We start from the raw sequence: 16,118 nt of genomic DNA on the forward strand, positions 1-16,118 counted from the left end.
CCCTTTAGGAGCACTATGAGAAGAAAGACACATAAACAGATGTTTTATCTATATGGCATTGCAATCGATAGACTTATAGGCTGGAAAACAAAATAATACCTAAGCAGGTTATGAGTATGCTGTCAGATGATGAGGGAATTTGTGAGAGAAGGAACAATATGGATGGTTTTCTGGTTTCCAGTTTAATGACTAAGGGGGTGGCAGAACCATCAGCTGAGTGAGAATACTGGACCAGGAAGAAAGCAGGAGTAAAGAAGAAAAAAAATTATACTTGAAAATACTGTGTTTGAAGTATATGTAGTATATCTGGATGGAGGTATCTCACAGTAAATGGGCTATAGAAGGGAATTCCTAAGAAAGAGGAGATGTATGTAGAGTTATGGGCAATCCTAAGCATTGCCATCATTGGAAGAGGAACAGTGGTGATAAGAAGTCCCCATGGAAGAAAAAAAATAGCCAGGGTAATGAAAGAAGTATTGTGTCATAGGCCAGCAGCATTTCAGAAAATTCTCAAAGAGTTGGAGAATGCCCAATGGGTTTCTTCCTTTCTTTTCTTTCTTTTTTTTTTTTAATACCTATTTTTTAGTTTTTAGGTGGACACAGTATCTTTATTTTACATTTATATGGTGCTGAGGATAGAACCCAGTGCCCCGTTCATGCCAGGCGAGCACTCTACTACTGAGCCACAACCCAGCCCCTTTTACTTTCCTTTTTTTTTTTTTGGTGTGTCTGTGTGTGTGATGCTGGGGATCAAGCCCAGAGGGCCTCACATGTGCTAGACAAGCCTTTTACCACTGAGCTGCACCCCTAGACCTCCAGTGGGTTTCTTGGTGAGACCCTCATCTGAGTATAATTCCATCATAGTGACCAACAAACCAGCCATATTGTATCAGGTTAAGGAGTAAATGAGAAGTTATAAAATAGACTCACAGAGAGTAGATCACTCAACTTTTGATAAAAAAGGAATGAGAGGTATCACCATAGCTGAGTTGTTTGACAGGTAGTATGGATTATTCTGGGATTCCATGACCTTTTACTTTGTGGTTTGATAATTAAATTATAAATCTCAAGCATCTTACAGAGGTATCTAAGAAAATGGATATCTGATGCTTCATAACACGATAGAAAGCTTTTTGTAATCAGATTATTTCTGAGAATATACGATATCTACTGTTCAAAAACACAAGTGATGGGGCTGGGGTTGTGGCTCAGTAGTAGCATGCTTGTCTAGCATGCATGAGGCACTAGGTTTGATTCTCAGCACCACATACAAATAAATAAAAGGTCTGTTAACAACTAAAAAAAATATTAAAAAAAAAAACACAAGTGACCTTTTTTTTTTCCTCCTCCCTTTAGTTATTTTCATCTGTCACTTTTGAAACTGTTGAAGAAAGTAAGGTAAGACCATTAATTAAACCAACAGATTATAACTTCTTGGAAGCTAAAGTATGAATACCTAATACTTAGTCTAGATTTTTATGTAAGTGGAAGAGTTTAGTAAAAACAATGTAAACATGGGCTTATGATGACTATAAATGTCACTCCATTACACTCTTACAGTTGTGAAAATTTATTGTGAATTTGCCTGAGATATTCACATGATTCTATGCAGCATCAGTAAATTATATTAAAATTGGCTCTGAGTTTGTTGAATGTCTCCAGGCCCCCAGAACCCGGGCAGTGAGGAATGTAAGGAGGCATGCTTGTTCCTCCATCATCAAGATGTGCCGGGACTACCCTGAGCTTGTGTTGGTAAGCCACTTGACCCTGACTGAGTCACTTCTGAAGCCTGTCAAGTTTGGTTACATTTCTTTGTAAACCCAGCTCTTTTAATGCCTAGGAAAAACTAGAAACTGTAGCTTCACATAGAGAAGTAGTATTGAATTAGTGCGTTCTTCCTCTCTCAACTGAGTTAAAAATGCAAATATGTCCTTCCCTCAAAATGGATGGTTCTCTTCTATATGCATAACTAAGTTTATCCCCATCCATCTACAACTCTTTACTATTTGATGTGTTACTACAACGATGTGCCTAAACTTGGAAAAATTCAGATGCAAGTTTCAACCCTTTTTGGGGGAGGTTTCTATAAGAAACTTACCATTACTCATAAAATTTCCAGAAATTTCTTAATACACAGTAATTGTATCTCTATAGACATAACAAATTGATCTTTGCCTGTTAATATTCTATAAAGTTGATATATAAAAAGACAAATTACTTTCATAGTTGTAGTATGGGAAGAAAGTGCAGTTCTCCAAATACTTGAGTATTGTCTTGAACAAGAACTGTCTTCTGCCTAATTGCCTTAGTATTTAGACAAAGGAAAAAATTCTAACAAAATTACTGTGTTATAGCCTTATAGGCCTGACCTTTCTGGGACTGCCTTGGTTCTTCTTCTTTCTTCCTTCAAAGTGACCAACCTCTCCTGAAAATCAGGCCTTTACCACCAGCTTTTTTTCTTTGTGATCTGCAGCCCAATTTTGATATGCTTTATAACCATGTGAAGCAGCTCCTGTCCAATGAGCTACTCTTGACACAAATGGAGAAATGTGCCCTCATGGAAGCTCTGGTTCTCATTAGCAATCAATTCAAGAACTATGAACGTCAAAAGTTATTCCTAGAGGAGTTGATGGCACCGGTGGCCAGCATCTGGCTTTCTGAAGACATGCACAGGTAGAAATCATCCTTGGAGATTGCCTGACTCACTGCACTCATTACCCATTCTGTTTTCCAGCCTTAATGCTCTTATGGAAGAAATTGTCCTTACTTAAAATCATGATATAACTTTTCTTTCCCCCTCTTCACTTTCCAGAGTGCTGTCAGATGTTGATGCTTTTATTGCCTATGTGGGTGCAGATCTGAAAAGTTGTGATCCAGCTCTGGAGGATCCCTGTGGCTTGAATCGTGCACGAGTAAGACTTTGCTGGGAACAGGAAGTTACTTGGCCATGGGTAGGAATAGGGATGTTAACAGTTGTCAAGTTTTTCATAGATTTGTCTATATTGGTGAGAAATCTGGGTGTCCCCACTTACCTAAGCTACTGCTTTTCTTCTTTAGTTTTAAATTCTTGAGTTAGTTCCCACAGCAGAGCAGATGGTCTTTTCTGTGAAGTCATTATTTCGCTTTAAGGATCTCTAAGTATCTCTGAAGACTAAAGGCATAATGAGGAAGTAGGTTGTAACTTATTACTCTGTAAGGTGTGAGCCCTCCCTGCCATTGCTCTCTGACATATAAAATTCAAAGTAATAGCCTAACATGCAAACCGGAATTTTTTTCAGTTAATTGCTATTCAAATATGCATTATTCCTGGCACCTTTATGGCAAGTCACATTCATTAACCTAGCAAGTGGTTAAAAAGAGGTCTGTCATGGGAGAATAAGGCAAAAACTGCTGAAGTTCGAGCTAGAGGGTATAAGGCCAGCTCAAAAACATGATGAAATTAAGGTAGTTTAAATACTTATTTTTGGAGCATATCTAAGGCACCTTCTAATCAAGATTTTGTGGGATAGTCACTAAGCCCATTGAAAAGACATGAAAGGGAAGCTTACAAAAAGCACCCTTGCCTCTGAAAATGCCAGAGAGAGAACCCCTCTTGGACTTGACCTAAAGGAAGGAACAGGGATCCCATGGGGACAGAGAGAAACAGAGGGCTCTTTTATTTTCTATGGTCTCTATGTCACTTATACCACAGCCTTGAATGTATCTAATAATACTTTCATCTTTCCCATTTATGTTTACCTTTCATTTGTGCTTTTCTGTAGATGAGCTTTTGTGTGTATAGCATTCTGGGTGTTGTGAAGCGAACTTGCTGGCCTGCTGACCTAGAAGAGGCCAAAGCTGGGGGATTTGTGGTGGGTTATACACCCAGTGGAAATCCAGTGTTTCGTAACCCCTGCACAGAGCAGATTCTGAAACTTCTTGACAATTTACTTGCCCTTATAAGGTGAGTGAGAAAAATAATTTCTGTCTTGTTAGTCTTTTTTTTTTTTTTTCCAAAGAAGACTCTCAATAGTTCAACCAGTTTAATTTTTTTTTTTAATAGTAGTAATGAGGGATTAGGTCTTGATTCTTTTTTGAGTGATTTCTTAAAAAAAAAAAAAAATAGCTCTTGTTTGACACCTGTAATCCCAGCCACTGGGAAGCTAAGGCAGTAGGATCACAAGTTTGAGGCCTGGGGTTATAACTCAGTGATAGAGCATCTTTGGGTTTAATCCCGAGTCCTACAAAAAAAGTAAAATAAAAATTACAATTCTTACTTGTATAAATCTTATATTTCATGTAAGCCTCTGGGAGCTAATCCCAGAATGACTTCTCACTTTAAAGCTTCTTGCATGTTCTTCTTCCACTTCTTTTTATGTCATCCTTACTTCTAAATTTTATTTAATCTAAATTTTTACTTGTAAAGGAGTTGTTCATTAGGAGCAGGATGGTTTATTTTTATAGTAGTCCTTCTCTTGCTGGTATTCATCTGAACTAACTGAATTTATCAGTAATGACTGAACTGAAATGTAAACACTATTCCTTTAAAATTTTGCCTGGTTTTTTTTTTTAGGGGGGGAGGGTGCTTTGTTTGTTTGAGCTTTACATAAATTAAATCAAAAGTGTGTGTTTGTTTGTTTGGGTTTTTTGGTGTTGCTGAGGACTGAACCCAGGGCCTTGTGTATGCTAAGCTAAGCAAGCATTCTACCAACTGAGCTATATCCCCAGTCCCTGAGGGCAGCATTTTTTTTTTTAAGGGGAGAGAGAGATTTTTTTTTTATATTTATTTTTCAGTTTTTGGTGGACACAACAACTTTATTTTATTTTATGTGGTGCTAAGGATCAAACCCAGTGCCCTGTGCATGCCAGGCAAGCACGTTACCGCTTGAGCCACATCCCCAGCCCTGAGGGCAGATTTTTAACATTACAAATTGTGTTGCAATTACATTCTTATAAAGTCTTAGTAAACGTATATACATAATTTATTGGGGTAAGCACATACTAATGGAATTCCCAGTTTATAAGGCACATCACCAATAGAACTAGTTTTCCAAATTAGTTATATTAATTTATATTTTCCACCAGTCGTGAGAAGTGAGTTTTAAATTACTACTCTTTTATGCAATTTTTTTTCCTTTATTTTATTTATTTTTATGTGGTGCTGAGGTTCCAACCCAGTGCCTCACACATGGAGGCAAGCACTCTATCACTGAGCTACAATCCACCCCAGATTACTATTTTTTTATATATATATATATTTTTTTAATTGTAGGTGGACACAGCACCTTTATTTATTTATTTATTTATTTATTTATTTATTTTAGTTATAGATGGACACAATATCTTCATTTATTTTAATGTGGTACTGAGGATCTAACCCAGTGCCTTCCACATTCGAGGTGAACACTCTATCACTGAGCTGCAGCCCCAGCCCAGATTACTATTTTTTTTAACAGAGAAAAGTTTACTTTCTTGAAATACGTGACAAGATATTGAGAGCACTTCCAGTGTCAAATAGTCCGATAAGGGCTGGGAATGTAGAGTGTTTCTCTAGCATGTGCAGACTGATTTCAGTTCCCCGTACCACACACATACTCATAGATCAAATAGTCTGACAAATTAAAGGTATTAAAGGTAACACTATCCAGTATAGAAAGTACTAGCTACATACATGAGGCTCTTGATTACTTGAAATTTGGCTAGTCTGAATTGAGATGAGCTATTTAAGTATAAAATATCACATTTCTAAATCTTAGTTTAAAAAAAAAGTATCAATAATTTCTTATATTGGTAAAATGTTAAAATGATGTTTTTGACACACACTGCCTTATATAAAATGTTTCTTTTTTACTTTTTTAGAAATTTTAAAATAATTTACATGACTTTTCATTGGACAGTGCTGTGCTCAGTGGGTTGGACAGAGGACAGTTTTGAGAGATGAACTCTGGTTTTCAGAAGATTAGTTATCATTATCTATTAGAATAATAGTTCCTCTGTTTTCTTGAAGTTTGTTACATTGTATGCTTAATATACATAAAGTCTTATTAGCCTAGTTATTATACTCTTAGCTGGTGATACTAAAAATATTTCAAAAAGGTGTGGAGTTTAGAAAATGTTTATTATCTAATGTCCCTTCCTTTGCCAGGCAATACCAAGTTCCACATTAGAAGGAACATGGTATTGCTGGGCAAAGTGTATCAGGCAAGGGGAGCCTAAATACTACCAGAAGTTGTTTTCACCCCTGTATGTAAACACACAACTGTTCCTATTTGAGTGTTCTATACTCTTGAGTTCTACCACCACTTATGAGTACAGGTGTAGCCACAGTGGTTGTATGTCATTGAAGAAGAGAAAGGAAGAAGCTATAAAGAATACAAGATTCTCTTGTATCAGGAACATTTGACATACTGGTAGGTGAACCCTTTTATTATGGAAACTATAGGAGCTTGGGGAGGGAGGGATAGTTGCACACCCCTATAATCCCAGCAAGTCCAAAGGCTAAGGCAGAAGGATTGCAAGTTTGAGGTCAGCCTCAGCAATTAACAAGGCCCTAAGCAACTTAGTGAGACACTGTCTCAAAATAAAAAGGGCTAGAGATGTGGCTTAGTGGTAAAGTACTTCGGGGTTCAATTCCCAGTACAAAAAAAAAAACAAAAACTTGAGGTCACAATGATATTAAATTAAAAGAATAAAAGTAGGTGACTAGTCTCTGTCAGACTTGAAATTATTAATTTCTTCTTAGAGGAACTAATTTTATCAGAATTTTGAAACCAAAAAAATGGCAAACTACTTTTTTAATTTTTTGTTTTGTTTTGCTGTACTGGGGATTGAATATTGGGCCTTGTGCATAGTTAGCCAGCACTCTACCACTGAGCTACATCCCCAGTCCTTTATGTCTTTTCTTTTTTTTCTTTCTGAGGCAAGGTCTCACTAAGTTACCCAAGCTGGGCTGGAACTTGTAATCTTTATGCCTCAGCTTCCCAAACTGCTGGGATTACAGGCATGTGCCACCACACCCAGCTGGCAGTTAGGAGTTTTAAGAAATAAATACCAACTGAGCACTGTAGTACACATCTGTAATCCCAGCAACTTGGGAGACTGAAGCAGGAGGATTTCAAGGCTCACCTGGCAACTTAGAGACACCTTGTTTCAATGTAAAACAAAAAGGGCCAGGATATAGCTCAGTGGTTGAGCACCCCTAGGCTTTTAATTCCCAGTACTACTGGCATCCTGCCAATAAAGGTACCTCTTACAAATAGTAAGGCTCCACATAAGCAGGGGATAAAGGGTAAGGCAAAGTTTTAGGTAACCTGGACAAATACTGGCAGACTGAATCTACCAGTGTAGTAAGAAGATTACACATGATGACCAAGAAGAATTTATCCCAGGGATGCAAGTGTGGGTCAGATACAAAAACCAATTAGCATAATATGCTACATTAATAAGAACAAAGGAATCAAACTAAAACCTCAGTACATAAAATAAAAGCATTTGAAAATGTTAATTCTCTTTTATGATAAAAACAGCAAATTAGGAATAGAACGGAACTTCTTCAACGTGAAAATAATATACACACACACACGGTTTTTTGGAGGGGTTTTTTGGTGCCATTTTTTTTGTTGTTTTGTTTGTTTTATGGTAGGGATCAAACCCAGGACCCAGCATGTGCTAGGCATGAGCTTTACTACTAGGCTATACTTACAGCCAAAACAAAATTTTTTGTATGAAAAAGTCCATGTTTTACATCACACTCAGTGTTACAAGACTGAAAATTATTCTCTTTACCTTCAGGGACAAGACAGTATTCCCATTTTCAGTGCTGCTACTCAGCTTTGTGTTCTGGAAGTCTCAGCAATTAGGCAAGAAAAAAATAAATAAATAACGTACCCAAATGGACAAAAAAGTAAAACTGTATTCACAAATGACATGATCTTAGATATGGAACAGACCCCAACCAAATTACTAGAGCTAAGAGACAAATTCACCAAAGTTTCAGGATACAAGATGGATGTGGGGTTTTTGTTTGTTAGTTTTAGTACTAGGGATTGAACCCAAGGCACATTCCCACTGAACTTCATCCCAGCCCTTTTTTTAATATCTTCTTTTTGAGAGGGTCTCACCAAGTTGCTGAGACTAGCCTTGAACTTATGATCCTCCTGCCTTAGCCTCCCAAGTTGTTGGAATAACAGAAGTGAGCCACCATGCCCAGCTCAGTTGTGTTTCTATACTTCAGCAAGGAACTATTTAAAAAAAAAAAACTCAGAAAATAATTCCCATTTACAATAGCATTTAAAATAATAAAATGCCTAGGAGTAAATTTGTTAACCAAGGGTATGGAAGACTTACATGTAAAACATTGCTAAAGTTAAAAAAGACCTAAATAAATGGAAAGTTGTCTCATATTCATGAAGTAGAAGATAATATTGTTAAGATGGCATTCTACCCAAAGCAGCCTGCAAAATAAAAGTAATCACTATTCAAATTTCAGCATCTTTTTGCAAAAGTGGAAAAACTGATCCTCAAATTCATAAGGAATTGTAAGAGGGAGGAAATATAGCTCAATGCCCTGAGTTCATCCCTAGTGTCACTTTAAAGAAAAAAAATGTATGCCTATAATCCCAGCTACTTGGGAGGCTAAGGCAGAGAGGCCATCCTGGCCACAAATAAATAAATAAATAGAAATTGCAAGGGACCTCAAAAAGCCAAAGCAATCTTGAAAAGGGAGGATAAAGTTCAGGGAAGTAAAATTCTCGTTTCAAAACTTAATACAAAGCTCCAGTAATCGGAACAGTGTTATATCAGCATAAGAATAGACTTATAGACCAAAAGAATAGAATTGAGAATCCAGAGAAAAACCCGTACATCTATATAAAATTGTTTCTTCATAGGGGTGTTAGGACATTCAGAATTGAAAGATTCTGCTGGGATAACTGAATATCCATGTGTAACAGAATGAAATTGGACCCCTACCTCAAACCATATGTGCGAATTAACTCAGAATCAATGACCTAAATACAAGAACTAAAACTATAAGACACTTTTAAATTTTTTTTGTAATACATGACAGCGGAATGTATTAAAATTCTTATTACACATATAGAGCACAATTTTTCATATCTTTATTATAAAACTCTTTAGATGAATACACAAGGGTAAATCTTCCCAGTCTTAGATTTGGCATTGGGCTACTAAATAGAACAGCAGAAGCACAAGGGAAGGAAAAAATAGATAGATCAAAAATTCAAAACTGGGGCTGAGGTTGTAACTCAGTGTTAGAGCACTCACCTAGCACATGTGAGGCCCTATGTTTGATCCACAGCACCACATAAAAATAAAGGTATTGACAACTACAAACTAAAAAATTAAAAAAAAAAATTCAAAGCTTTTTTTTTTTTGGTACCCCGGATTGAACTCAGGCATTCAACCACTGAGCCCCATCCTCAGTCCCATTTTGTAACTTATTTAGAGACAGTGTCTTGATGAGTTGCTTAGCACCTCGATTTTTGCTGGGGCTAGCTTTGAACTCACAATCTTCCTGTCTCGGCCTACGAGCTGCTGGGATTACAGGTAATGCACCATCACGCCTGGCAAAAATTCAAAGCTTTTTAAAGAATATAAGAAAGTGAGAAGAATCTACTGAATAGAAAATATTTATAAATCATTCATTTGATAAAAATCTAATCTCGGAGCTGGGGTTGTGGCTCAGTGGTAGAGCGCTAGCATGTGTGAGGCATTAGATTCAATTCTCAGCACCTCATGTAAATAAATAAAATAAAGGTCCATCAACAACTAAAAAAATATTTTAAAAAAAGAGTTTAACAAATGTTGACAATGATATAGAAAAATTTGAACCCTCATAACATCACTGATGAGAATTTTATATTGTACAGCTGCTGTGGAAAAGTTTGGTAGTTCCTCAAAAAGTTAAACAGAATTACCACATGACCTAGCAATTCTATTCCTAAATATACAACCAAGAGAATTGCAAACAAGTACTCAAAATACTTGACCAAATGTTCTAGTAGCACTATAATAATAGTGAAATGTTGAAAACACTGAAATATCTACTCATGGAGGACTGGGTAAACACAGTGTGGTATATTTATGTAATAGTATATTAGCCATAATAAGAAATTAATTACCAGTTAATTCCTGTAATGCAGATAAACCTTAAAACAATTATACTAAGTGAAAAAAGCCAGACACAAAGGTCATATGTGTATACTTCCCTTTATATCAAGTATCTAAATTGGTAAATCCATAGAGACAGGAAGTAAATTGGAGAATAGAAAAATGGGTGTCCCACAGCTCATTTTATAAGGCTCATTTATTTAGATACCAAATTCAAACATTGGCAGTAACAAAGAGAAAAATTACAGGCCTTCAACACTTGTGAACACACATGCAAAATATCCAGGTTAGATCCAGGCTTTGTGGTGCGTGCCTGTAATCCCATCGACTGAGGCAGGAGTATCACAAGTTCAAAGCTAGCCTCAGCAATTTAGCAAGGCCCTAAGCAACTTAGTGAGATTCTGTCTCGAAATTTAAAATTTTTAAAGGGCTGGGATATATATAGCTCAGTGGTTAAGTGCCCCTGGTTCAATCCTTGGTAACAACAACAAAAATTCTAGGTTAGAAGCTAGCAATATAAATCTAATAATATAGTAATGTCTTTTAATGTAACCACATTCTCCAGCCCTCGTATCCCACCCCCCGTACTGGGAATTAAACCCAGGAGCACTGTACTTAAACTACATCCTCCCTGTTTTTAATATTTTTCCAATTTACCTTTTTTATTAATTTCAATACAATTTTTTTGTTTGTTTGTTTTAGAGAGAATTTTTTTAATATTTATTTTTTAGTTTTCGGCGAACACAACATCTTTGTTTGTATGTGGTGCTGAAGATCGAACCCTGGCCGCACCCATGCCAAGTGAGCGCGCTACCGCTCGAGCCACATCCCCAGCCCTTCAATACAGTTTTGCTAAGTTGCCCAGGCTGGTCCTGAATTTGTGATCTTCTAGCCTTAGCATCCAGAGTGGCTTGGATTACAAGGATGTTCGGCCTCCACCTTGTCTGGCCTTTTTTTTTTTTTTTAAAGTCTCACTGTTGCCCAAGTTGGTCTGGAACTCCAAAGGCTCAAGTGATCCACCTGAGTGCTGGACTACAGGCACATGCCACCACACCCAGCTACATTTCTATTATTAGATCTTACAAATATTTGCTGGGCACAGTGGCACATATCTGTAATCCCATCTGCTCCGCAGGCCAAGGCAGGAGGATCATTAGTTAAAAGCCAGCCTTAGCAACAATGAGATGCTAATCAACTCAGTGAGAACCTGTCTCTAAATAGAATACAAAATAGGGCTGGGGATGTGGCTCAGTGGTCCAGTGCCCCTAAGTTCAATCTCCAGTACCGAAAAAAATAAAAACTTAAAATATTAACAGTAGTATCATGAAATATCCCCATAATGTTTTTATTTTGACCCAAAATCCAAACAAAGTTTATTTATGGGTTTTGTTGTTTTATTTTACAGTACTGAGATTTGCATGCTAGGTAGGCACTATCCCTGAACTAACCCTCATCCCTGTTTATTTTTTGTTTTGAGGGAAGGTCACTAAGTTGCCCAGACTGGCCTGAAATTTGCAATTCTCCTACTTCAGCCTTCTGAGTAGCTAGAATTACGGTGTGCAACACCATACCTGGCAAGGTTTATACACGGTATTGGTTGATATGTCTCTTAAGTCTTCATAAGTTCAGAGCCATTTCTTCGATTTATTTATTGAAAAACAGTGTATTTATTGTATTCCCAATTGGATTTAACTGATTGCATCTCTGTAGTATTGTTTGACATATTCTATTTATATTTCTTATAAAAAAAATAGTTTGGTCTACAGGAGGGCTTAACATTCTGTAGCCCGAGGGCCAAGCCTAGGCTTCCGTGTGTTTTGTAATTAAATTTTCATTGGAATATACTGTGCCCATTCATTATTTTCTGTAACTGCTGTTGTGCTTCAGTAGTGAAAAACAGAGACCATAATGCTGGCCAAGCTTAAAATATTTACTGTGTGACCTCTGGTCTAGATAATTGATCTGATACCAATTCAGTTTTTTAGTAGTAATCCTTCATAGGTGAGGGTGGATTCACCATAAAAGTAGAAGTGCTGCTGGGTGCAGTGGCCTGTAATCCCAGCGACTCGGGAGGTTGAAGCAGGAAGATTAAAAAAACAAACCTAAGCCACTTAGCAAGACCTTATTACAAAATAAATAAATAAGGACTAGGGATGTGACTCGGTGAAAAAGCGTCCCTAGGTTCAATCCCTGGTACCAAGTGGGGGACAAAAAGTAAAATTGTCTAAAAAGACTCCCATGTATTACATATTGATGTAGGACTAAAGTAATGTAAGTCAGTGGGGAAAAAAGATGTATTCTTTAATGTATGTTGACTTGGTTGGGTAGAGGGACAATTAGATGATTAGCTGTCACCATGCAAAAACTAGAACAAAGACACAAACACACATCAGTCTAGGCCTACAAAGAATCAGTAAGCATCAGTCTTTTACTTCCATATTTTGTCCCACTGCAAGGTCTTTAGGGGCAGTGACACATGGAGCTGTCATGTGTGATAACAAGCCTTCTGGAATCCCTCCTGAAGGACCCACCTGAGGCTATTTTACAGTTCACTTTGTTTTTCTTAGCAAGTGGAATGAGTACACTCAAATAATGATTAATGATAAAAAGTATGGTAAGTACATAAACTAATAAAAATTGTCACTTATTATCAAGTATTTTACTGTACATAGTTGTTTATATGACTGACATCATAGTAGGTTCTTTTATACAGCATCACCCCAAGCACATGAGTAACACTATAATGTCATATAATAGCCACATCACTAGATGATATGAATTTTTCAGCTCCATTATAATCAATCTTAATAGCACCAAGTATGGTATCTTGTTAACCAAAATGTCATTATGTAGCCCATGACTAGTGTCTATCATTTCTACATATTTAAAATGTTTTATAATTACCTTTAAAACAACACAGGTAGTTATGCACTCATTCTGGCTGTCAATTGTTCAGTGGGACCATTGCTATGGGCAGGAAGGGAGTACTATGGACAGCAGTGATCTACAGCCCTTGCTCCTTAAACAAAGCCTGTAATTGCTCGAGTTAGTTATTTTGGTGGGAAACAGGCTTGTGCATTGAGATTGTGTTCCTCAGAAGGCTGAAACAGCTATTTCCAGATTTATGTTATTGAAACGGAGGCAGAGCATTGAGAAATGGGGCATATTACCACCTGCTGTCCTGCTTATGAACCTACAGTGTCACTAAAATTTCATCTGCTGCTCATCAGAAAATCTGAAAATGCCAGAGGATCATCTTGGATTTAAAAGAAGTAGGCTTTCAAGTTTCAGCTTTCATATTGTCCTGCTGTCTCAGGTTTTGGTTCTTATGTTAATATGTCTTAGGTGATGTATACTATATGTCTGCAATTAATAGCTTCAAATCGGTACCCTTCTCCATGGGACACCCAAGTGTTCCTACTTTCTATTTTTTAACCCCAATGGAGAAGTGTCACTGGGGGATCTACAAGGTGAACTCCACTTCTCTTCTGCAATAGACTAGGAAATATTCACATTGCACCCTGTTTCTTTCAGAACCCACAATACTTTGTATGCACCAGAAATGCTAGCCAAAATGGCAGAGCCTTTCACTAAGGCTCTGGATATGCTTGAAGCGGAAAAGTCTGCTATCTTAGGTAAGAAATCTAACCCTTTCCCCTGCTGAGTTCATCTTGTCTGTAATGGGGTCCTGAAGCAGCTTCAGTGTACCTTATGTATCACTATCTGACACTACCTTGACCACCTATTATTTGTTCAAAAATGCATTGGTTGAGTTCCTGCAGGCTGTACAAGACCAAGTATATTCATGTCATTTTAGCATAGAGATCTTCACAGGCAAAATTTTCTTTTTTCTTTTTTTTTTTTTTTCTCTTTCAATTTAGCTAGCAGGAAATTGTCAGTTTTATAAGTACCATGGCCTTTAACCCAAAAGATGTTAGTATACTTTCCTGCCTTTCACATACATACACACACACACACACACACACACACACACACACACACACTCTTAATATGTAATCAAAAAAATTGTTTTTCATTTTTTGTACCCAGGGCACTTAACCAATGAGACACATCCCCCGCCTTTTTTTGATTTTATTTAGAGATAAGGCATCCTACTTGCCTCAGCCTCCTAAGGTGCTGGGATTACAGGTATGCGCCTCCTCGCCCGGCTATAATTGAAAAAAAATTTTTTTAATACCTTTATTTACTTATTTGTTTTTCACATGGTGCTGAGGATCGAACCCAGTGCCTTGCATGTGCTAGGCAAGTGTTCTATCGCTGAGCCACAATCCATCCTTATAATTAAAATTTTTTTAAGAGTAGATTCGAAACCATGCTTCCCACTTGTTATCTTAATTAGGATATTACTTCAACTCGTTTTCAGCATCAGCGCATTAGCATAAATCTAGCTATACAGTTATAATTGTGATATTTACTATGAAGGAAAATAGCAGGGCTTTTTGAGAGTGTTTATTGGGAGACCTAACCCAGTTTTCAGGGAATTCAGAAGTTGCTTCCCATTGTTTCTGAAAGATGAGTTGGAGCTAACTTGGATGGGTCAAGAGGAGATGCTGGACATTCCAGATAGACAATGCAGTGCAAGAGCCTGAGGTAATCAGGAAAGAGCTTGGTATGTCTAGGAGGTAGAGACAGATAACTCATAGCTGGACACAGAGCAAATCTGGGAATGTGGTTAGAAATTAGAGTCAGAGGTATCAGAATTGTATGAACCTTGAGCCTATTTCTGAAGCTTCAGGCTGGGTCACCATCACAGCCTTCACAGTCTGTTCCCAGCCATAACCCCTCCTTGAGTCTGGTTGTGGTCAAGTAATCAATGAGTATTCCTCGGCTGTGAAGTGACCAAAGAAATGATGTTACTTTGTTTTTCAAGAGCTCATTATCTATCTGCCTTGGCCAGATGGTTCTAGATTTTTTTCCTCTAGGTTCCACCACACTTAAGGTCTGTTCTGCAGGTACTAGTTAGAGTAGAACTTTTAAGACATATTGCCATTAATATAAAAATAAGCTTTTACATCACACACACCCCACCCCACACTCAGACACACTATTCTACTACACAAGTTAAGCCAGGGACTCCTGCTATAAAAATCGAGCCAGATAGAGTAGAGTGGACAAATTCTGGGTGAAGCTTCCCTCTGGTAGCTTCTGGCTATGACTTGAAATATAAAACTACTGCTGCTTTTCATTAAAGGCAGTTGTTATACCAAGGTAAATGGATTTTTTTTTTCTATACATTTTGGGCTTTTGCATAAGATTTTTGCTTGAAAAAGGGGGTTCCCCAGCGTGGGGTGGGCAGTCAACCCAATGTTTTACAGAGAGATCCCTTTGCATTGTCACTGTGTGTTTTGTTGCCAGACCCATCTGGGAAAACCAAGTCCTGTGTACTTAAATAGCATCCACCTTTTCCTATCAGGAGAGTGTAAATAATCACCTACCCTTAGGAAAGCTCTTAGCACCTCCAATGCTTACTGTAGGGTGTTGGCTATTTAAGACTCCTGGTAATGGAGTAGCATGTTCCTGGCTCATCTTTCTCTATAGGATTACCTCAACCTCTCTTGGAACTCAATGACTATCCTGTCTATAAAACAGTCTTGGAAAGAATGCAGCGTTTCTTCAGCACCCTTTATGAAAACTGGTAAGGAACCAATGCTGTCTCTCTATGTTCTCTTCCTGAAACATTAATTTTATAAGAATGGCGATGGGTTAGACCTCTTATCTAGAATTCCAGAGTATAGGTAAGGTAAGGCAAGAATTTGAAGGGAAATTAATGATTCTATTATTGAATCAAAATGAACAGCCTGCTTTTCCTGTCACACAAGCCTCATGGTCCTAACCATGAGTTGATGTTTAATGCCTAATATATCTATGCTTCTGGTGAGATAAAATGGTGAGACCCAAGTAGAAGATAGATTGGTGGGGTTGCATTTGCTTAGATCCCTCACTTTGTACAATAAACTTGTCAACAGGATTTTGTCTATGAGTCCTGA

At 37.5% G+C, this 16,118-nt stretch overlaps 1 protein-coding gene across 3 annotated transcripts in view; it reads left to right on the forward strand.

Annotated features, from left to right (window-relative positions):
- The window catches only part of Xpo5 (exportin 5), a 45,931-nt gene that overhangs the window by 23,784 nt on the left and 6,029 nt on the right, over positions 1-16,118 (forward strand). For all 3 annotated transcript variants that reach the window (XM_078019957.1, XM_078019955.1, XM_078019956.1), the window contains exons 16-22: positions 1,357-1,398; positions 1,663-1,752; positions 2,474-2,673; positions 2,813-2,912; positions 3,762-3,943; positions 13,645-13,745; positions 15,670-15,766. In XM_078019957.1, the coding sequence (XP_077876083.1) occupies positions 1,357-1,398; positions 1,663-1,752; positions 2,474-2,673; positions 2,813-2,912; positions 3,762-3,943; positions 13,645-13,745; positions 15,670-15,766 (812 nt within the window). The remainder of the gene's footprint in view (positions 1-1,356; positions 1,399-1,662; positions 1,753-2,473; positions 2,674-2,812; positions 2,913-3,761; positions 3,944-13,644; positions 13,746-15,669; positions 15,767-16,118) is intronic.

Source organism: Ictidomys tridecemlineatus, chromosome 8, assembly GCF_052094955.1.
Source record: "Ictidomys tridecemlineatus isolate mIctTri1 chromosome 8, mIctTri1.hap1, whole genome shotgun sequence".
In the NCBI taxonomy this organism is placed as follows: Eukaryota; Metazoa; Chordata; class Mammalia; order Rodentia; family Sciuridae; genus Ictidomys; species Ictidomys tridecemlineatus.